This window comes from Dasypus novemcinctus, chromosome 19, assembly GCF_030445035.2.
Source record: "Dasypus novemcinctus isolate mDasNov1 chromosome 19, mDasNov1.1.hap2, whole genome shotgun sequence".
In the NCBI taxonomy this organism is placed as follows: Eukaryota; Metazoa; Chordata; class Mammalia; order Cingulata; family Dasypodidae; genus Dasypus; species Dasypus novemcinctus.
In genome coordinates, this window is record NC_080691.1 from 29929287 (window position 1) to 29954122 (window position 24836).

General features: G+C 39.9%; 1 protein-coding gene across 3 annotated transcripts in view; it reads right to left on the reverse strand.

Moving 5' to 3' along the window:
• The window catches only part of CIT (citron rho-interacting serine/threonine kinase), a 182961-nt gene that overhangs the window by 124044 nt on the left and 34081 nt on the right, over nucleotides 1–24836 (reverse strand). For all 3 annotated transcript variants that reach the window (XM_058281457.1, XM_058281456.1, XM_058281455.1), the window contains exons 6-9: nucleotides 19313–19455; nucleotides 18791–18884; nucleotides 14036–14239; nucleotides 11453–11606 (exon numbers count right to left, since the gene is read on the reverse strand). In XM_058281457.1, the coding sequence (XP_058137440.1) occupies nucleotides 11453–11606; nucleotides 14036–14239; nucleotides 18791–18884; nucleotides 19313–19455 (595 nt within the window). The remainder of the gene's footprint in view (nucleotides 1–11452; nucleotides 11607–14035; nucleotides 14240–18790; nucleotides 18885–19312; nucleotides 19456–24836) is intronic.

Genomic DNA, 24836 nt, shown 5'->3' on the forward strand with positions numbered 1-24836 from the left:
TCAAGAGAGAATCTTTTCAGACTGCAACTAGTTGTCTTCTCGTTTTTCTGACTGCATTTCTCTGTAAAGTTGGATTTGGATATACCCAGTTTTTCACCCAGGTAGGGGGTCCTCAGGACGCTTTTTTTTTTTTAAGATTTTTTTTTTATCTGTTTCTCCCCCCTTTGTTGTCTGTGCTCGTTGTCTGCTGGTTGTGTGATTGTCTTCTTTTTAGGAGGGACCAGGAACGGAGCCTGGGACCTCCCATGTGGGGGGAAGGCACCCAATGGCTTGAGCCACCTCCACTCCCTCAGGACACATTTTAATGACAGCAAAGGAGCTTGTTATCAGCTTTGGTGTCGGGTTGCCTAGGAACTGCTCTCTTCTAGCCTCAAGCTACTTTCCCTTTCAGGATTTTTATTTCATCTCATCCCCCACTCCTATTTTGTTTGCATGTTTGTTGATTGTTAAAAGCAAACCTTAGGGGAGCAGATGCAGTTTAAGTAGCTGGGCACCCACCTCCCACATGGGAGGTCCCAGGTTCAATCCCTATGCCCAGTACCTCTAGCAAACCCTGGACATACCATTTCACCCACAATTAATTCAGTACCTCTAATACAGGTTCAACATCCAAGGCCGGATAATTCTTTGCTGTAGAGAGCTGTCACATGCATTGTCTTAATAGGATTGTCTTAGCAGCATCTCCAGCCTCTACCCATTAGATACCAATAACACACCCCCAGGCATGGCAATCAAAAATGACTCCATGGGAAGCAGTTGTGACTCAACTGATAGAGTGTCCGCCTACCATATGGAGGGTCCAGGGTTCTATATCCAGGGACTCCTGACGGGTGTGGTGAGCTGGCCCACACACAGTGTTGCCACGCACAAGGAGTGCCATGCCACACAGGGGTGTCCCCCATGTAGGGGTGCCCCATGCACAAGGAGTACGCCCCGCAAGGAGAGCCACCCTGTGCAACAAAAGTGCAGCCCTCCCAGGAGTGGCGGTGCACACACAGAGAGCTGACACAACAAAAAATGCAACACAGTTTCCCAGTGCCACATGACAAGAATACAAGTGGACACAGAAGAGCACACAGTGAATGGACACAGAGAGCAGACAACAGGGGGGAAGGGGAGAGAAATAAATAAAATAAATCTTAAAAAAAAAAAAATGACTCCAGACATTACCCATTACCAAATACCTGGGTGGAGGGGAGGGGACAACAAAATCACCCCCAGATGAGAACCACTAGTGTAACAGAAAAAGACTTTCAAAAACATAATAAGGGAAGTGGATGAGGCTCAAGCAATGAGGTTCCTATCTACCATATGGGAGGCCCTAGGTTCAATTTCCGGGGCCTGTTGGTGAGGCAAACTGGTCTGCATCGTGGAGCTGTCCGCACCCATGGAGAGCTGGCTCAGCAAGATGACACGACAAAGGGAGACACAGAGGAGAGACAATAAGAGATGCGGCAGACTAGGGAGCTAAGGTGACTCAGGTCAAGGATCAGTTTCCAGTGCCTCCTAAAGAGAAAGATGAGAAGAAAAGATAAGCAGACACGGAAAGAACACACAGAAAATGGACAGAGAGAGCAGATAACAACAATGGTGGGCAGGGGCGGATAAAAATTTTTACAAAAAGTGTACTTAGGGAAGTGGCTGTGGCTCAATCAGTTGGGCTCCTTTCTACCATATGGGGGGCCCTGGGTTCGCATGCCAGAGCCTCCTTGTGAAGGCAGGCTCACCTGCATGCTGCAGAGTGTGGCCCAGCCCACAAGCACCACAGAGTGCCAACTCAGCAAGGTGACTCAACAAAAAGGGAGACAAGTAAAAACACAGAAGCACATGCAGCGAATAGACACAGAGAGCAGACAAGAAGCAAGCCACAAGAGGGGGAGGGAATAAATTTTTAAAATAAATAAATAAATAAATAAATACAAACACACAGAAGAACACACAGCGAATGGACACAGAGAGCAGACAACAAGTAAGCTGCGGGGGGGGGGGGGCGGGGATCAAAGTGCAAATAAATATTTTATAAAAAAGATTACTTAAAAATAATAATAATAAAATATGTCATCACAATACTCTCATCATCACACCCCAAAAATTAACAATAACTCCTTTACATTGGCAAACACCATGCCTATATTCAATTATCTCCATTTGCTCGAAAACTGATTTGTTTGAATCAGGATCCAACTTAGGTCCACACATTGATTTGATTGAGGTTTTTCTTCAGTCCCTCTCTTGTTACATTTTTAATTTTATTGTGGAGATATATATATATACACTTACACATCATATATATAATATAAAATTTGCCATTTTAACCATTTCTAAGTGTACAACTCAGCGGTATTAATAACATTTACAATGTTATGCTATCACCATCCTTTAGCAAAATTTTTTATTAACTTGAACAGAAACTCTGTACCCATTAAGCAGTAATTCTCCATTCTCCCCTCCCCCTGGCGCTCTGGAAAACAGTCTGGCAATTGCTTAAAAAGTTAAACATATGCCTACCATATGATTCAGTCATTCCACTTCTAGGTATTTACCCAAGAGAAGCGAAAGCATATGTCCATAGACTTGCACACAAATGTGCACAGCAGCTTTATTTGAAATAGCCCAAAACTGGCGACAACCCAGAAGTCCATCAGCAGGTGAATGGATAAACAACGCATGGTATGTCCATATAATGGAATACTTCTTGGCAATAAAAACGAACTACTGACACATACTACAACATGGATGAATCTCAGAATCATTGTGTTGATTGAAAGAAGTCAGACCAAAAATAAAAGAAGACATACTGTTTGATTCCATTTATATAAAGTTTATAATATGCAAAATAATCTACAGTGACAGAAAGCAGACCAATTGTTACCTGAGGACAAAGGAAGGGATGGAGAGAGGGGTGGGAGGAGGAAAGGGTAACAAAGGAGCACAAGGAAGATTTTGGGGGTGATGGATATGTTTAGTATCTTGAGTCTCGTGGTAATTCCACAAGTGTACACATGTCAAAACGTATCAAATTGTACACTAAATATGTGCAGTTTATTGAACATCTATTATTCCTCAATAAAGCAGTTTCCAAGTGTTCAGAAGGGAGAATATTTTGTCTCCAGTTCTCTCCTGGTCCAAAGAGCTTCCACTCAGGTTCTTCCACCCCATGAGGGAGAAGTGTGAAACAAGTACCCCCAGTTTCATGCTTTTACTCAATTCTCTCCCAAGGAAGGAGAAGCTAACCTAACTCATCAGAGCTGGACACTCATTAGGCAGAGTCACTGGTTACTATGTTAAGCAAGAACCTTAACATTCATTCTTTCACTGCCTAAGTACGGCATGGCTGGCACGCACACCAACTGGCCCACTCTTGTCCTTATCAGAACAAGCCCACTGTGGCAAGGTCTTCTTGTCCATGACAGAAGGCCCACCACTCTTCTCTGTTCATAGGGTAGATAAATTTGCCAGAACCCTGCATCAGAAATTACTGAGCCAAGAACAAAGTAGATATTTTGGTCACTATATGGCTAGCAATTCTTTGTATGTGTCCTTTAAAAGTCAGAGTTTTGAAGGACAGGAGGGGTGGGTCTTATACCCCAAACTGCCAAGCTATAGCTGAATGTATCCTTATCCTTTCCACTATCAGGGATCAACAGAGTTGACCACATTTATTTTCTCTGAAGTGAGACACTGAAAATAATTTCCAGATCCTCAGTCATGAACCACCTGGACCTCGTACTCTTTCTCTTTAGACTTTAATATCTTTTGACATCTACCAAGTGCCCTCTTTTGCTCCAACTTCACCCTCAGAAAACAAGCATCAATGCAATCACCACACTTCATAGAACTAACTAGAAAGTTGGCTGCTGAATATAGTCCCAGATGTTTAATATAATTTTGAATGCTTAGCCAAATTATTTCCATGTTTGCTCAGTTGTGAAAGATTTCTTTAGCAAAGGAGAATTTAAAGGTTGAGGACACTAATATCTGGGATCTCCAGCAAACATCTTCCCCACTTTCCATCTTTGTCCAGGAAAGACATTAATTTACCTCATGCAGAATTGATTTACTAAAGTGAAATCTGGCATTGGACAGTGGGCTTGGACTGAGAGGCACTATAACAAGCAGTCATATGGAGATTCCCATGGCACATTTTGGAGGATGTTGTGAAGGATGTGGCCCACCACATTACAGGAGGTCTCTTTTATGGGGAACACAATGGTGAAAATTCTCGGGGCTCAGTATCCAGAGAAGCAAGGTCTATCTGAGCAAACACTCTGGTTTTTTTTTTTTCCCTCATGAGATAATGAGGCTCTTGTAACTGTTCATTTTTCTCTTTTTGCTTTGGCCATGAGGAGGCTAAGAACCTCAAATGTATCCTCCTCTAGCAACATTACAGGATCTTTTATGATTTTACCTTTACCATGGACTTTATTTCCCAATCCTGATACTCCCTTCACCCAGATTTCTACATTTACTTATTTTTATCTTTCTAATATTACAATTACCTCTAGAAGAAACTGCCTCAATTTATCTTGGAACTAAGTAGAATATTACATATTCTTTTAACATCTCTGGATGTAACTTTTAAATTCAGGGGAACATGTAATCCTAATTTAAAAGCATTTAGCTCTTTCTAGCCTCCTTTCTCCTATCATAACTTCCCCAGTGAAAACAAAATAATGTCCAGGAGACACATAAATATCTGTCTGCATATCCCAGAAGAAACTATTAGAGTTATTAACTACAACTCTTCCATTATTCCTTTTTTACCTTTTAGCAGGTAGTGCGCACATGACCTTGTGGAGGGACCACAGCAGCTGAGCCTGGAGAGAAACAAGGCCCAGAAGAGAGAGGAGACTTATCCCAGCCTACAGCTGATATTGGAAGAAGCTGGGACAAGGGAGCTCTAAGAGGAAGAGGAAGCCTGAACCCTTGCAGGCATTCAGCAGACATCTTGCTCCAACATGTGGCCACAGACTTTGGTGAGGGAAGTAACTTATGCTTTATGGCCTGGTAAATGTAAGCTTCTACCCCAAATAAATACCCTTTATAAAAGCCAACAGATTTCTGGTATTTTGCATCAGCACCCCTTTGGCTAACTAATACAGGGACCAATTATAGAAGGTCACCTGCTATTTGCTATCAGAAAGCAGAGGTTAGGTTAGAAAGCCATCTTGAAGGATATGAAGGACACAACAACGTCTGAGAGAAAAGCTTTAAATTCTTCAAAATCAGGACTTAGTATCGGGCAATCCCAGGCAATTTCATCTACCCATAGGAATCCTTAGCCAAAAAGAAGTCTCCCTGACTTGAGTCCAGAGGAAGAAATAAGGAAAACCCCACAAAGATGAGCAAGAAACTCTAAGGCTCACAGATCTCATTTTCTCCTTACAGTACTTCCCAAACTGCAGTGTGCCCACAGATCACCTGGGAAGCTTGTTAAAACACAGCTCTGACTCAGCTGCTCTGGAGTGGGGCCTGAGTTTCTGCATCTCTAACAAGCTCCCAGGAGTTGTCCAGCTGCCAGTCCATGGACCACACTGTGAGTAGCAAGGTCCTGCTGGCCCCAGACAACTGTCCCATCCCTTGTTAGCAATGGCCGTCTCAGGTGGATTCAGATTATTGTAATCCTCTCTCCTGGTAAGAACCAAGGCAATTCTTCTAAATTGGTGGGTCTCACAAAGGCAATCGTGCCAATCTGGAAATATTTCTGGTTGTCAAGTCTGGGGTGGGGAGTCCTACTAGTATCCAGCGGGTAAAGGCCAGAGATGCTGCTAAGCACGGAAGCCCCCACAGCAAAGAAGGATCTGGCCCCAAATGTCAAAGTGCCAAGCTTGAGAAACTCTATTCTAAATAAACTGAAAACCCACAACCTGAGTCCTGTCAATTCAATGCCAGAATATAAATCCCAATTTCAGAAGTGGGCCATAGAACCAACATTGTCCTTTCCTGGTTTATCTAAGAGATGGGGAAGGTAACAGCTAGCAAAAAGATGGGATGCTGTGAGGGAAGCGGACTTGGCCCAGTGGATAGGGCATCTGTCTACCACATGGGAGGTCCGCGATTCAAACCCCGGGCCTCCTTGACCCGTGAGGAGCTGGCCCATGCGCAGTGCTGATGCACTCAAGGAGTGCCCTGCCATGCAGGGGTGTCCCCCACATAGAGGAGCCCCACGCACAAGGAGTGTGCCTGTAAGGAGAGCCGCCCAGCGCGAAAGGAAGTGCAGCCTGCCCAAGAATGGTGCCACACACACAGAGAGCTGACATAGCAAGATGATGCAACAAAAAGAAACACAGATTCCTGTGCCACTGACAACAGAAGCAGACAAAGAAGAAGATGCAGCAAATAGACACAGAGAGCAGACAACCGGGGCGGGGGGGAAGGGGAAAAAAATAAGTAAATAAATAAATCTTTAAAAAAACGATGGGATGCTGTGTATGGGGAGGGGGTCCCTGCCTCACAGTCCATGTTTTAATATCAAGTATATAGGGCTCAGTAAACCAGTGGATGATCTCCTGAGCATTAAACATTTTACAATCTTGAAGTTCAGCAATTTAAAATAACACAGCCGTATTTAAGCAAAAGGGCCAGTTAGGATCTTACACTATAAGCTCCATGAAATCAGGGCCATGTCCAAATTTGATCATCACTGGAGCCACCGCACCTAACATGGCCTTTAGCACACTGTGTAGATACTCAAATATTGTAAAAAATCCTAGTAAACTCAAATAATTGCAATTCTACATGTCCAAGTAGACCCAGAGAACAAACCACTTTCTAGTGTGATGTGGTTTATTATTTGTTGTTACCACAAATATTATTAAAAACAGTTACTTATCCTAAGGCAGGCATGATATTATGGAAAGAGGACAGGATTTGGAATCACAGACACCTCAACCCAAATCTGGATTCTCTTGCTTACTTGCTTTATGACTTGGACAAATTACTTCTCTGTACCTCAGTGTCCACATCTATAGAATGGGTCTCATAATCCTTATATTTCACAGAATCGTTTGGAAGAAATATAGCATTCTATACTCAAATACTAAATGGTTAGCACAGAATAGATGCTCCCGGTGGTGGTTTGGTGCTGTATGTACCCTAGAAAAGCATATTCTTAAACTTAATCCATTCCTGTGAGTGTGAACCCACTGTAAGTAGGACCTTTTGATGAAGTTACTTCAGTTAAATTGTGGCCCAACTCAGCTGGGATGGGTCTTAGTCCTATTACTGAAGTCCTGTATAAGTAGAATGAAATTCACACAGAGGGAGAGAAAGCCACTGAAAGCAAGAAATTGAAAGTCAACAGAACCCAGAAGAGAAAGGAAGGGCCACCAGGTGCATTGCTATGCGATAGAGCCAAGGACCAAGGATCACCAGCAGCCAGCCCCAGAATACCAGTCTTTGGGGGGGGGGGGGGACTTCTAGCCTCAAATCTGTGAGCCAATAAATACCCATTGTTTAAGGCGACCCAGTGCATGGTATTTGCTTTAGCAAGAAGGAAACTACAACATTCGCTAATGATATTTCTTTTCATACTAAATGATATTTCCTTTCCTACTTGAGAACTGGAGTAAAAAGTCCAGTGAGTTACAAGGTGCTCATTTCTGCTTGGCAACAATGTATAAGAACTTCACCTGAGGTTAGGAAGCCATAACATAACAATCATCTATCAGTTGTATTGAGGAACCATACAATTATGCTTATAAGCATTTGCTTCAGAAATTCTGGGCCAAGTAGTGAGTCATGATGAGCAACAACAAAAACAAGACCTGTTTGGAAGGGGACTATCTCTATGCATCATCAACACAAGACCAACACTGAGTCACTATAGTATCAAAATGAAATATGCTTTCTGCTAAAAAATGCCAAGGACCTGGATAATCAGAATAATTTTGCAAGAACAATGCCTTTATGGGAAGAGGAGGAGGAGACTCAAGAGAAAGAGTCCGTGTTGTGACAGATAGTACAGTTCTCTAAAACATTAGCCATAAATGCTCGAGGAAATAATCCATGATTGCCACTTGAATTATGCAGTTCTCACTGTCTCACAAGACAGCACAGTCTTGGATGAAAGGTTCAAGCATGCTGGTTTCACTGACCTCATTACACCCCTGGGGAAAGATATCTTCAAAGATGTACTAGAAGAGAATATCAGGCAGCAAAACTTTTCTCTTGACATGAACAGGCACGAGATTCCAGGAAACACCAGGGTCACGCCCACAGGCATGAAAGAGGGGCTCTGCTTGGCATCAGCTGTCCAGAACCCAGAGGTCAGGCTAGGTACAAGCAGAGTTCTGCTCCACATCTGAAACATCACGGGAACTGCACAGCCCAGGGCAGTTGGTACACTTGAAGAAGTCAGCTACTGAAATGTGGCAAGCAGTCGTGAAATAATGACAATAAAAAATAAGCAGCTAAAAATCCAGCCTTACATCTGATCATTTGCAGCTGGGGATAAAACATCGGAGAATGGGTGCCTGGTGACCCATGAGTACAGCAGTAACTCATCACAGAGCTTTAGACTTGCTGGGGGAAAAGCAGCCCTGAACTGGGTCAGATCTGGGGTTCATGTGGTGTTGCCCACAACAAACCCAAGGGGCAGGGCAGGAAGGCTTGGGTGCTCTGCCTGGCCTCAAGTAAAGCCCAGGCATGTCCTAATTTCTCTAAGTAGTCACTCCCAGTTCTATCATTCATAAATTTGTCCAGACCCATCTTAAATCACATTTATATATCCTGCCAGGACCACCTCTTGAGATAATGAGTTTCAGAAGATTATTACCTGCTGTGTTAAACAGTACTTGCTTTCATTGGTTACAAAAAGAAAAAGAATTAAGAGTCGAACAGCAGACGGGCTAATGTTGCTTTCATCAAGGGACAATCTCATGTTGTAGAAAGTGGAAATATTCAACAGCCTGAAACCACAAGACATTTAAGTAGCAACCATGAAAAGTTAATGACTTCAAGTGCTTTGGCTGGTGAAAGTCACTCAACATGTGTTTATGAAAAAGAGGACTGGACAAAGGCATAATTTATGTTAGAGTTACCTTGTTAGAAAAATCACTCAAATAGCATGGAGTCTAGTGATGTTTTCAATCCCCAAATCCTGAGTTACTGCAAATATGCAAGGATCAGAGCCTGGTCAGACATGGAAATTAATACCACCACTCCCTGTATAATCAGAAATGTTCCAGAACCTCCAAGGAAAGCTGCAACCAATCCTCAGTGACTAAGTCTCTAGGTGAGGGCTAGTCCTGTCAGAAGCTAACATTCTTAACTGCAATATGGTACCCTGGGTCCTAGAACAGAAAAGGGACATTAGTGGGAAAACTGGTGAAATCTGAATAAGGTCTAAAGTTGTTAACAGAAATTGACCAATCTTAATCTTAGTTTTGACAAATGTGGCATAGTTGTGTAAGACAACATTTGGAGAAACTGGGTAAAAGGGATCTGGGTACTCTCTGTACTATTTTTGCAACTTTTCTCTAAACCTGATAATATTTGAAAAGTAAGTTAATTATAAAATTTTAAAAATTTTTCTCAAGAGGTAACATATTTCTTGATTTTTTGGAAACACTATCTTGAGAATTGGTCTATAAAAATGATCAAGTTTTTTTATTTTTTTATTTTTATTTTTTTAGGAGGTACCAGGGATTGAACCTTGGGACTTCATACATGGGAGGCAAGCAATCAAGCACTGACCTGCATCCACACACAAGTTTGAGATTTTTAAGAATCAGGATTCAGCTGGGTGAGGAGAATTCCCTGATGCTAATGGGGAAAAACTGTGTTAAAGATAAGGAAACATTAAGCAGATATTTAACAGGATCAGGAATCACATATGAAGGCAATGTGTGTGAAGATGTCTAAGACTACAGTGACCAGGCAGAAACGTTATCTCACCCCATAGATAACCACAGCCTTTCAAAATTGGGCCTCATGATGGACAGCGTGAACCACATTCTACACTGGCAAGTGTCCTCTACAGGTACCATATAATTTACAGAACAGCAGTGGCACTGATCAGCACAATCAGCCTAAAACCTGTAAACAGCCCGAAGGAAAAGGTGAGAACAAAATCTGGGAATTATGACATAATACCAAAACCAACATCAAGGGTTTACTGGAACTCAAAATAAAGCTATTCAGTAATTAACTGCCATTCACTGACTTAAGTAGAGATATGTTACTAGACATAATTGGCAGGTTCTTACCCTTAAAAAATTAATTGCTTTTTCAAAAAGGCAAGATAAGAAAATATTAAGTACTTGAAAGTCTAAAAGAAACTGTATCAAATCATTCTGAAGACAAAATAGGACTATGTAAAGAATATACTACTGATTCAAAGTTCTGAACCTTGGAAATTTGGGAGTTGACCCCAAGAAATTAGAAAAATAAAGCAATGTGCCTACCAGAAGAAAAAATCTGCCAATGCACATTAATGGAAATGCTGCTCCACAAACATTTTGGCAGGAGGTTAAAGAAACTATCAAAATGGCTTTCAACTGGACAGTCCTGCATCTTAACAACACTCCAAACTCCCCAGCCGAAGGCACAGAGGTTATAATCACAATACAGTTCCAGCTCCAGTTGGAAGCCTGGTTTTGACACAAAATGAGTTCCATTTCTCCACCAATCTACCCCTCCCCACCAAGCACACACACCAATAATATAACACACTATAACCTGCTTCCTTACTGTACTCTAGGCCAGTCACTCTGTCAGAGCATTATATCACAATCATAATACATCCAAGAATAATTTTTTTTTAAATCACCAATTTGTATAAGGAAACCAAAATGGTTTTTCTTTTCTTGTTGATAGTAAATTAGGGCTTTGTTGTCAACAAATTAATTTAGTTTGCAGTAATTGACTACAAAATGACATATGAATGAATCACCTGTGCAAACACCTTATGGAAGTTACACATGTGTGAACAAAGACAAATAGTGTAGAAGGAAACAAAAGTGGCATTTCTGGTTTCAGGGCAGGCTTGCCTGTGAGCAGAGCAACGCCAGACTTATCTAACCCCTTGAGTCTTTTTCCTCACCTGTAAATGAGGAATTGGTCTCTTTCAACTCTTCACGCCACCTTTCAACTACTTATTTTTTGTCACATGTAATGAGTGAATGAAATACCTAGGTCCACTATTCCTCTGGGAAGAAACTGTCAAGCTAAGGAACAACCTTCAAACTCCATCAGTCTGTGCCTCTGACTTACTGAGGGATAAAATTCCGAAGGCCACTTAAACAGTTTGATAAATGATCCAGTTATATGCAAGCAATTTTAAAGCGGATTACTCAAAGACAGCCACATTATCAGCTTTTTCTTCTCTCAGATAATTAAAGCCCTCATCTGTGAAATTTATGCCACTTTATTTGGGCCAGAATAATTTCAGATTGCTCTTAAGTATTTCTTAATCCCAACCCCTGCATTTAAGGAACAGGGCTCTACTTACAGTCACGAATGCCATTCCAGTTGATTTTAGAGAAGAAAGGATGGCAGCAAAGGCCTTCGAAATTCAGTCTCTCTTTCTGGCCACACAATAGACTTTGAATCAGGTCAAGAAATTCACTGCTAACTTTGGGTTCATCTGGAAACTTCAAAAATCGCTATTCCAAAAAATAAAATAAAATAATGATTTCCTTAGCAATGATTTAGCTTCTCATGTCCCAAAGTTAGGAAAGCATTTCTCTCCATGGAAGTTTTTGTTGTTGTTGTTGCTTTTAAAGAAGGAAGTTTTGTGCCCTCTTAACTTTGGACCAAAGGCTTATTCCCAAAATAAATGCCTGTTCACATCAATAGGCCTAGTTCCTCTACAGGGGTTGAACATCCTTCATGATTTGACCCCTGTTCCTCTCTCTCCTCTCATCTTGCTACACTCCCCGTCTTGCCTTTGATGTCCAACAATGATACACTATTTAAAGCTCCTGAAGAGCGAAGTCAGGTATAACTCAGTGGTTGAGCACCTGCTCTGCATGTACGAGGTCCCGGGTTCAATGTCCAGTACCTCCTAAAAATAACGAAACAACTAAAGCTCCTGAACGGATCATACTGTTCTCTCTGTCTGGAACACCCCACCCCCAGTCCCTATCTGGCCTTCCCTAGCCACCTCTTCTATCCTATCACTCCCTTCTGCATGTTTCCTCTGTATTCTGCTTTGCCATATCACACTGCAATGTGATTTATTTGTGACGATGGGGAAAGATGGTAGAGAACCTTCTCTTTTTTGCTCAGCACTTAAAACCTGGCACCTAAAAGCACCTGGCACATAGCAAGTGCTTAATATGTTTTTATAGAATGTATGAATTGAAATGGAGGAAATAAATAAACCCCAAGAGTCACTTAAAGGGAAACTCAAGAATACCAAATTATGTATGTACATAAATATATATATATATATTAACTAGGAGACAGAATGTGGGTTGGGAATGGGAGGTGATGCTTAATGTAGGTAGAATTTTTAATAAGGTTTATTATAAAAATGTACAAATGAGTAGAGTTGACGGTAACAAAGAGTAAGTTAACTAACACTGCTGAATGTGATTGTGACTGAAAGAGGTGGTCTATGGACATAAATGTCAATTGAAAGGAAGCTAGAGAATAATCTAGAGACTGTATAACAGTGATTTCAGTAGTGGATAAAGATTGTGGTTAATAATATAAGAATGCTCTTCTTTTACAAAATGCTAAGAATATGGTAATACATGGGAAAATTACAATTAATGTAACTTATGGATGATAGTTAACAGTAATATTGTAATATTTTTGCAGCAATAGCAAAGACAGTATTATATCAATGCCAAGTGACAATAATAGGGGGTAAGGGATGACAGTACAACTCTATGATGAAAATGAGAGTCCCTAAATGTACACTTGGACTGTAAAAAAGATGAGACTATATAACAGTGAATTCTGTGGTAGAAGATGGATTGTGGTTAACAGATCAAATGTGCAAACATTCTCTCAATGAATAAATATATCATTCTAATATAGGGTGTTAATAATCAGGTGGGTTGGAGGAAAAAATACACCAAATGTAAGATATGAGCTACAGTTAGGAGTAATATTTTGATGATGCGCTTTCATAGTTTGTAACAAATGTTTTAGAACAACATAAGGTGCTAATAGTGGGGTGGGGTAATGCATGGGAGCCCTGTATGATGCTATACATGTTTGTTTGAAAGGTCACAATTTTCACTATACATTTACTATTTATGTATGTTCATGTATGAATGAAACACTTCAATAAATTTTTAATGAAAAAAATATATATATAAAGCATTCCAGAAAGATGAAAATTCGGTGAGATACAAAAACTTATGGAATAAGTTCTCTTTTCCTTTCAAGTTGAAGCTAAATATATATATATATATATATATATATATATATATATATATATAATTAATATATCCTTAAGATATGGGCTTACTCTAGAGGACAGTCACTTATTCAAAAACAACTTTAATTCTATTTATATATGTATGTTACCATATTTCTTTTTAATTCATTTCCTCCTTCAATGTTACTATCATTTTTGATATAGTAAGAAGCAGTATAGCAAAGTATCCAGAGAATGGACTTCAAAGCAAGTCTATGTGTTATTTTCGCTTAAGTTATTTAACCATTCTTTGCCTCAATTTCCAGGGCAGTAAAATGAAAATAATAAAACCAACTTCTTGTGGTCACTTGAGTATCAACAGAGTTAATAAACTATGTTTCAACAATTCTAAAATTCATGATTATTCCCATTTAACAGCTTTGAACTCAATTTTTGAAATATCATAAATGAATTGGCAGCAGTTTTTCTTTTTTAATGGTACATAAAATAATGGCCTAGTCTTACAATTACTGGCAGCTGTGATTCAATGAAATACAATCAATAAAGTGTTTAGAATAGCTTTTGGCACAAAGTAAGTGCTAACTAAGTATTTGCTATTATTATCATTCAGTACTACTGGTTCACATATAAATTTTCATTTGTACAATTTTGAAATAGCATTTCGCAGTATTACTTCAAAATCTAATAATAGTTCTTTACCTGGAAATTCATGATGTTGTTGAAGGTTCTGGCTGAGGTTCCTTCAGTGAATGGGGATCTCCCATAAATCATCTCATAAGCAATAACTCCCACCGACCACCAGTCACACTCCAGGCCATAGACGCCTTTCCCATCCCCATTCATCACAGTTAACACTTCAGGGGCCATGTAATCTGGGGTCCCAATTGGGAGTTTGGCGTTCACCTGGAAAACCATCAATAAAATGAATATAGCAAACTTTCAATTATCCTCAACAGCCATATTTCAGACATGGGCTGATTTGCCACTGATCACTGTTCTCCCAGGCACTTAAACCTTCTGTCAAGTGGCACAACTGTCTGGAAATGCAAACACCCAAACAATTTACTAGTTAAGAAAAAAAATCACATAATATAGTCTGAAGGCAAAGGGGCAGGAGATGATACTAAACACCCATCTGGTTGTACAAATGAAAGCTGGAATATTTCTGGAATGAGAAATGTCTTTCCCGATATTAAGTTTCTGATATGATAGAACATCGCTTACTTATAATAATAAACTCTAAAGATGAATGTTAGATAAATCTACTCATTACTGAAAAACTGGCGGTGAGCTGGCAACACACTATTATGAACATCTCAAGTTTTTTAAAAAATCTGGAAAATAGCATTTGGAGTCAGCATTCCTGCTTATGAACAACTTCTACTAAGGGCCTAGTGTTACCAACTTCACTTCCCTCAGCCCCACCATTCCTATTCCTGGCCCCGCCCCACTGTTCAGAATCCCAGGGCCCTCCAATCCAATGGCGACAAGCACTTGACCCTGACAAAGGGAGGTTAGGACAATATGAGAGGTCTTTTCATTAAGCTAAATGTATTTCATTTAAAGGACTGCCCTTTCTTCTGAGAATTTGTCCTTCTGATCATTTTAGGATTTAAGTGTCCTTTGTTTTTTGAAATGATATTGATGATGGAAGTAGGTTTTCCGACCCTCATGCACACTCCTACCCCTGACTAGGCAACCTAGTAACCGGCAAACCTGTCACCTCAAAATTGTCTTGAAGTTTACTGAGCCATGAAGTCTCAAGTCTAAAGATTGCCTCTCTAACATTCTTTCCCATCCAAACAAAAAGAGAGGGCCTGACATTAGTCATATACTGTAACAACCAGTGGTCTAATAATCCCACGTCGTAAACGGGCTTTCTTGGGTCAGCAGTTTTACAGCGCAAAAGAACTTTCTCCCCATTAAAGACGCTAAGTGTCCCCAAGTGAGCCAAAAGATTTCATGGGAACAACCACACACTCTCAAGGCTGGGCTTCATATCAAGAATGTAAATTTACTTTGCTTTAATTGGGGATTGAGAAAAAACTGAATGTGTAGAGAGGACAATACAAGGCCTTTTTTCCCTGTGATGACCAAGCTCTTCTAGCCTGTAACTTTATATATTTGTCTATCCCTATAGTAACATACCCTCAAAATAGGAAACAGACCCTGCAAGTAGAATGAAAAACCTGGCTGGTCTTTGTCCTCAGTTCCTGGGGAAGCACCTTCTGAATCTACAGAACTTCTTGTGTTAGGAGGGCCTTTTGTTCTTCACGGTAGGTCCAGGGCCAAATCAGACAGTTCATATGCTAAGGAGACAGAGAGGGGCCAACCACACCTACACTCTTAGGGTGAGGGCTGGCCCCACCAGAAAGACCAACTGTGGGATTAGGGGTTTCAGGCTTTGAGCCACAGCCTATCAGCCAAGCCCCCATCCTCTGGGAGGCCTGAGCTCAACCACATGGGCACTGATTCCATCAATAATGTCTACATAATGAGACCCCATGTAAACTCGGACACTTGAGGCTCCAGTCAGCTTTCATGATTGAGAAAATGCATCGCTGCTGAGCAGGGAAGGTGATGCGTTCTGCCTCCATGCAGAGGACACAGAAGCTTGCATCTGAGACCCTCCCAGACCTCACCCTTCCTTTGGCTTCTTTTGGCTTCTTCTTACTTGTATCCTATTACTATAATAAAACTCTAATTGTAACTATGGCACTTTCAATGAGTTCTGTGACTCATTCTATCAAATTACTGAACCCCCACCATTTGTAGATCAGAAGTGTGGGTAGCCTGGGCCCCCAAACTTGGAACTGATACCTGCAGGTCATTCTTGCAGAGAATTGCCCTGAACCTGCGGAGTCTGGCCTAACTCTGGGTCGTTAGAGTCAGAACTGAATTGAATTGATTAACTGCAGTATTTGCAGTTGATGTAAGAAGTCATTGGGGAAGCTGTTGACGAAATGGTAGTTTTTGATACCCTACATAGACCAATTGTCCCTTCTGCCTTTCTTTTCACTCATTCCTCAGGCCCACACTCCGGTATAGGTTTTTCCAAACCTTAAACAAGGGAAGCAGTCCAAGAAAACCAGATGATCCTGCCATGCAAGAAACCCACATGCAAGCCTGTGTTGATGGAGAAAAGTAGGGACAAAGCAGGGACAAGTCTATAGCAGAAGCAGAGCATATAACCTTGGAATTGAAAAGAAGCTTGAGGTGAGGGGAAGCCTTGACATTGGGAAGTCAGAGCTGAGACTTCTCTTGTAATATGTGTGTAAGTTACCAAATTCAGCACGGAAATAAACCACAGGATTTTGGTCAAGACCCTCAATACTGATGATGAACATAGCTGTAAAATCTTGATTTGACTAAGTGACGGTCTTCTGTCATAAAAAGGCCTTTGCCCTTAAGACAATGCTAAAAGTTCTTTCTTAGCTGCTTAGCAGCATACTGGCCCTAACAGCACAAGGTTCTAGAGAGGCAATGCTCTTTCCCAGGGGAGAAAAGGTACGATATTGTCAAGTATGTGGTACTGTCATATCTCCTTGACCAAATTAATCAGGGGTAGAGCCTTGAGCTACAAATAAACCTGAGTGCCTTCAGGAAGCTCCCTGCCTGGAGTGATTAAAAAATTGAAAAGGGCAGTTCGAAGCACTGAAAATAAAAACCTGAGATGAATAGGGGCCCTGTTTCTCCACCAAAGGCAGTTAAGAGAATGACTCCAGGCATGGAGAAATGGCCTTGCTCTTAATTCCCATTTAGCTACCCAACAGTGTTTTGGGATCTTAATCTAGTTTTCTGAGTAGGTTTTCTTATTGTAAATGCATATTGCCAGCTATAAATTAATTAAATGGCTTTTTGATGCTTCTCAGTCTACTGCAGTGATTCTCAACCTGGGATGACTTTATCCGCCAGGGGCTATCTGGCAATATCTTGACACAACTGGGGGGTGAAGGTGAGGTGCTACAAGCACATAGGAAGTGGAGGTCAGGGATGATGCTAAACATCCTACTATGCACAAAACAGCCCCCACATCAAAGAATCAGCCAGTCAAACTGTCATGTGCTGAGGTTGTATTATCAGTTTATGTACTTATACCTCAACTTATTTCTAGATGCATGAGTTTACTAATGCTACTAATGTAAGGTATATGTTTTTGATTCCTAGGTGATAAAACTTGGCAAAATTTAACTTTTTGTTTATGCTTTATTCCACTAAATTCAACAAGTTTTCATGATTGTGTCTGATTTATACATAGGAAATATTTATACATAAAATATTTTGATTCTGTAAGATAATTCTTAGTATAATGATCAAATGAATAGAGTATAAGAACATAACCTGGAAAAAAAAATTCATGCTGAGGTTGAAAAATCGTGACTTTGAGCAGCATAGGGAGCTTGTTTTTTCCAAGGGCTTGAACACCAAGTAATTATCTCAGGTAAATATCAGATCTATAAACAGCGAGGCCAGATATTGGAGTGCAAAGAGTTAGCATAACTATAAGCCTTCTCCTAACATCAACCTATTAATACCCACCTTTCTTTCAAGGAACTTGAGGGGATTTTTTAAAAAGGTAGGGGACCATATTGTCCTTTACATAAAAGACTTAAAAGGGGACATATTGAAGTACAGCTTTTCTCTTCTTAATTCATACATTTTAACTAGGAATCTCTAGAATTTCCTAGAGAGAGCATAAAAGGCCAACTCCTAAGGATATGTCTAGGTCACTAAGTGACTCAGTTGTGAAAAATGAGTTTTAAAATGTAAGCTGACTTTCTGTTAGACTTACCATTTTGTGTGTAGTTGACTTCAAAACTTACATTGTAGTATGTACCAACTTTCTAAGATTTTTTAAACATTTTTTTACCTTGTTTTTTTTCCCCTAAACATCCACACTCTTAAGTCCCAATAGCTATCCTCCTGCTTTCTTAATTAGTATTTGGAATACAGTTTAATTTTTACTAAAGGTCCAGGATTTAAATATGACATTTTGAGCACTCAGTTCTTACCAGTTAAGGATATTTGGTTTGAATGCTTCAGTGATTAGTTTTAATTTTGCTGCATGGAAAATAGAGTATTTGAGATAAAGTTACATTCATCAAAATAGTATTTTTTCACCAAAATATGTTAAAATAAACTATTTTAAAGTAATATAACAAAAGATAGTCTAAAACAGGTAAGGAAAATCTAAGGGAAAAAAAAAATTATGAGTGTTCCTAAAAATCTTTTATAAGGTATCAACAAGTAGTATACATAAAAGGACTCCAAGGTCAAATAAGTTTGGCAAATAGTTCTGCATCCCCATCTCTGCCCCTATGCAGTCATTTCCTACACTGGCAGAAGGAGGCTTTAAGATGTCTTTCAGCTTTAACTCAGTATTTCTCAAAATTATGGGAACCACAGAAACCTTCAGTATATCTTCTATTAAGGTATTTCATTCCATTTTGTTACCATCTTATCTGAGTTCATTTTAGCAACTGATCCAAAATCCACCAGCTTGATGTGCCCCATTCGGTCAATGAGTATATTCTCAGGCTTGATGTCTCTGCAAGAAAATTGGGGCCACAAATCAGAGTTGTCCTCTCTAAGCCAATCAGCAAGCAATGGCTATGTAGGATACTAATTCTGCCAAGAATCTTAGTTCACGTGTTGTGCTACATAGACTTCCCTATTGACTAATATAAATTAGAAAATTAGCATACATTTCCAGAACAGATTTAAGCTGGAAAAAAAAAAGAGAAAAGAAAAACTTTATATTAGATGAATTATTTCTCTTATAGAAACATTGTTGAAGGGACAAGCTAAAATGTCTGTCATTTCAGAAAGGTTATATTCAGCCAGTTACAGGTAAGACCAGGTGAAAATTGGATGGAGCACAATTTTGATCCCGAAATCACTTATCCAGTCACTCTACTGCAGGAACTATTACATGATACAGATAAATCCGCAGTGCACCCTCAGCGTCTCACTTACCGATGTACGTATCCCATCTGATGAACGCTGTGAACAGCCAGTATCAGTTCGGCTAGGTAAAACTGAATCATACTTTCATCTAATTGTTCCTCATATCTATTCAAAAGTGACAGCAAGTCTCCTCCAGGCTGATATTCCATGACCTGCACAGAAGGCCAAAGTTATTAATTCTTCGGATAACAAAAAAAGGGAACACCTCGATTAGATCCTCAAATGCTGCATGTCCTGTTATAATTACCATGCCTTCACAAAGCAATAAAGACGTGTGAGACATACCGTAAGGCACCAAGGATGTAGTCTCTGCCCTAAGGAAATTACGTCCGTTACCTGAGAGAACCAACATAATGAAAGACTAGTCCCAGACACCATGCACAATGTTTGCAAGGCGAGCTTGAAAAGCTAAATTAAATCCACCCACAGCAGTCGACACCCCAGACATTCCCTAGGATTAGGTACCCAGTGTAGATGGAAATTCCTGGAGGGCAACAAACTCTCTTGCATCCTCAGCAGCCAGCAGAGTTTAAGAAGCAAGTAACAAATGTGATACAATTATTTCTTTTAATAGTATGGAAGGCAATCAGAGTCTGCTAAGAATTTTAAAGTGACTATATACCCTTTGAACACATAATTCCAAGTTTCAACAATTTATTTGATAGATACTTAAAATAGTTTGCAGATAAAAAAGCAGAAAAGTAAAGAGAACCACTGTACCATAGCTTGTAACAATAAAAAATAAATTCACCCAAATATCCATTAACAATAGACCAACTAAAATATGATATATCCAGTTGATGGACTATAATGCAGATATTAAAAATGAAAAGTTTTACAAAAATAAATAAAAACTAAAAATAAATGAAAAAAAGTGAAAGGTTTCAATTATTTCAAAACAAAACAATAAGTGCTAGAGAGGATGTGGACAAACAAGAGCACTCCTTCACTGCTTGTGGCAGTTTGATATATTGTTTATGAATTCCAAAAAAATATAGTGGATTAAATTTATAAATTGGTTTGTCTCTCCAGGCATATTAGGTTATATTGGATTCAGAGTTTTTACTTTTATTTGATTAAATAATGCTTAAGGCTTTTATTGGGCCATATCAGTAGGACATTGCATCCCCACCCCCTTGGTGGGAAGGGACTCACAGAGAAAATACATGGCAGAGAACAGAATTTGGAGCTTTTAATGCTGGAGCCAGGGAAGTAAGCACACAGAGAAGCAGAGAGATGGCTTGATTATACATGGTAGAGGGCCAGGGAAGAGAGACAAGCCATTTGCCTAGAAGTCTACAGCTGGCCTTGTGGAAAAAGTAGAGCAGCTGAGCCCGGAAAGAAACAAGCCTCGGGAAGAGAAGAACCCAGGAAGCCTGATCCCTTGCAGATGTCAGCAGCCATCTTGCTCCAATACATTAGAGTTTGGTGAGGGAAGTAACCTATGCTCCATGGCCTTGTAACTGTAAGCTTCTACCCCAAATAAATACCCTTTATCAAAACCAACCGAGTTCTAGTATTTTGCATCAGCATCTCCTTTGCTGACTAATATACTGCTGGTGGGAATGTAGAATGACACAGCCTCTGTGGAAGACAGTTTTGCAATTCCTTAGGAAGCTAATTATAGAATTGCCGTATGATCTGGCAAGCTCTCTACTAGGAATATATCCAGAAGAACTGAAAACAGTGACATGAACAGACATTTGCACAACAACGTTCAAATCAGCATTATTCACAATTGCCAAAAGATGGAAACAACCCAAGTGTCCATCAACCGATGAATGGATAAACAAAATGTGGTATATACGTATGATGGAATACTATGCTGCTATAAGAAGAAATGAAATGAGGACACATGATAACATGGATGAACCTTGAGGACATTATGCTGAGTGAAATGAGCCAGACACAAAATGACAAATATTGTATGGTCTCACTAATATGAACTACATATGAAAAATAAACACATGGAGTTAAAACCTACACTATAGGGAAGCGGATTTGCCCCAACTGATAGGGCCTCTACCTACCACACGGGAGGCCCAAGGTTCAAACCCAGGGTCTCCTAACCCGTGTGATGAGCTGGCCCATGTGCAGTGCTGATGCACACAAGGCGTACTGTGCCACGCAGGTGTGTCCCCCGTGTAGGGGAGCCTCACATGCAAGGAGTGCACCCCATAAAAAGAGGCGCCCAGCGCGAAAAATGTGCAGCCCGCCCAGGCGTGGTGCCATATACACAGAGAGCTGATACAGCAAGATGACGCAACAAAAATGAGACACAGATTCCGGGTGTCGCTGACAAGAATACAAACAGGCACAGAAAAACACACAGTGAATGGACACAGAGAACAGACAACTTGGGGGTGGGGGGGATGGGGGGGAGAGAAATAAATTAAATAAATAAACAAAAAAATCCTATGCTATAGGTTACTAGGAGATAGGATGAGGGCTGAGAAGGGGTATTGATGCTTAATGTATGCAGAATTTTCAATTAGCTTGACTCTAAAAGTGTGGAAATGGATAGAGTTGATGGTAACACATTATAGTGAGTAGAACTACCATGGCTGGTATATAAATGGGATTGTGGCTGAAAGGGATATAAATATCAATTGAAAGAAAGCTAGAAAATAATACAGGGAATGAATAACAGTGAACCTGGAGGTAGATGAAGATTGTGGTTAAAAGTACAAATACAAGAATGTTCTTCTATGAACTAGAAAAAATGTATGTCACTATTACAAGGTGGTAAGACGATGATGATGCATGGGAAAAATGCAATTAATGTAATTTATGGACTATGGTTAACAGCAATATTGTAATATTCTTGCATCAAAGTCAAAGAAGGTACTATATCAATACTAAGGGTCAATAAGAGGGGAAATGGGATTTTTTTTCTTTTGGTCTAAGGAAAATGATAAAAAAATTTACCAAGGAGATGACTGCACACTCTGTGATGAAAGAGATTCACTGAGTATATACTTAGGATAAATTTTATAGGCAAGAGACTACAGAACACAGTGAACCATGCAGTGGAAGATGGACTGTGATTAACAGTACAAATATAAGAGTGTTCTCTCATGAACTGTAACATATGTACAAGACTAATACATGGTGTTAATAATAGGGGGTATGGAAAAAAATATATCAAATGTATGCTATGGACCATAATAGTTTGATGGTATTCTTTCATAATCTGTAAGAAATGTTCCACAACAATGTAAGGTGTTGGCAGAGGGGTGCTGTATGGGAATTATGCACATTACGCATGATTGTTTTGTAAGCTCACAAATTCTCTAATAAAAAATATTTTAAAAAATAAACATACAGCCACTATTTAAAAAAAAATACTGATTTCTGGGTGGTATCCCCAGAGATAATAATTTAATAGGTGTGGAGTACCAACTGGGCATCAGGATTTTTCAAAGCACAAGGTACAATCCAGTCAAGGCAGGGAACCACCAATCCAGATGCTGGTCAATGAAGAACCACCATGGGATCCTCACTCGCAAGATCACTTTATTAGCACTTCTTTCCCACTGTTCAATTACTTGTTATCTTTATACTTTAAATTCATGGCAGTCCCATCACTAAGTGCATCTGCAAAATATTTACTAATAGAATGATTCTTTTTCATTGTGTTAGGGGGTTGCAGCATCTGGATATTATTTATGAATTTCAAAAAAAGATATAGATTATGTTTGTACACTAGTCTGTTCTTCTGGGCGTGATAACCCTTTGATTGTTTTAGATTCAGCTGAGACATCTGATGAAATTATGTTAAGTTAAGGGCTTTGATTCAGCCACATCATTAGAGTACGACTCAGCATTGAGTCCTGTTCCCTTGGTGGGCTGATGAAACAGACTCACACAGAAGTAGATACAGGAGAACCCAGAGAAGATACACAGAGGATCCTACAGCCCCAGGAAGAGAGATGAGCCTGGAAGCTCAGCTCACAGATGAAGAGAACAGAGCAGCTGAGCCTAGAAAGAAACAAGCCCCAGGAAGAGAGATAAGCCCTATGCCAGCCTACAACTAAGAAAGGAAGAAGCTGGGACCATAGAGCCTTGGGAGGAAGTGGAAGGCTGCATGTTGGCAGAGGTGAGCAGCCATCTTGTGACTTACTCTTTATGGACTTGTGACTGTAGGCTTCTACCCCCAAATAAACACCCTTTATAAAAGCCAACGGAGTTCTGGTACTTGCATCAGCACCCCTTTGGATGACTAATACAGGGCTATATCCTCACCTGGCTCTATTTTTTTAGTTTTCCATATATTTATCTCCTCCTAATTTACCATATACTTTACTCACTTATTAACCTTACTGTGCATTTTCCATTGACCTTCTATCACCTTGAGATTAGGGATCTTTGTATATTCTGTCCAATGATGGATCCTGACACATAGGAGATGTTTAATAAATATTTGTTGAATGTAAATATTCAATACCTGTAACAAAGTCAGTTATACAAATAAGGCATGTCATTCAGAATTACCGTTAATAGCCAACAACCTCCTTATGTTTTATGTTTAAATTCTAATGGTCAGTGGAAATACACATGAATTATTCCAATGGTAAAATGTTTCAATTGATGATTGTAAACATTGTTAATTTTATTGCAGAGACAATGGAGATCTCTCAAATAGTTAAATAAGGAAATATTCTGACAGTGAATATGAATCTTAAGAGATTAACTTAAATTAACTAAATCACTTTTGGTAGAACATTTGTGAACCTTTACAAACCAATAAATGTTATTAAGATTTTCAGTAATACTGCAGTGCTGAATAATAAAGACTGAATTAAATCATAAAAAAAAAAAAAAAAGAATGATTTCAATCCATTCATTCTGCCATGGAAAGCTGTCCCAGATAACATACAGTGACAACCTATATAGAATAAAGTATGATTCCTTTTTTGTGAGAAAAAAACAAACTGGGAGTAGATGTGGCTCAAGTAGTTGAGCACCTCCTTCCCACCTGGGTGGTCCCAGGTTCAGTTACTGATGCTTCCTGAAAAAAAAAAAAAAGCAAAACATACCAAAAAAAAAAAACTCAGGGGAGCCAATGTGCAACGTGGCTCAGTGGTTAAGAGGCAGCCTCCCACATAATGAGGTCCCAGGTTCAAACTCTAGCCCCCATACCTAAAAAAAAAAAAAAAAAAATTACATTTGTTGGCATAGATAGTAAAAAAAAATGTGAAAGAAGAATACAGAGTGACGTCTCAAGTGAAAATTTTGATTAGCAAAAACTGAAATCCTTCCTCCTTTTGATGATAACTGGGTGTGATATTACCAAGTCAGCACTCGGCTTAGAGGCCAGTTTCTGGGGGCTTCACGCTCCAGCTCAGTGACTTCCCCTCTCTGGCTTTCAGTGTCATCCTCTGTAGAATGGGGATAAGACCACCCACTTGCAGCACTGTGTGGGGATTAAGTAAGACAAGGCTCCCAGAGGAGGTCCTCGACTGCCATTTGGTTCCTTTCCTTCCACCCTGCCTGCTCAGGCCTGTCTGCTCTGGGTGGGAAGAAGCTGGGA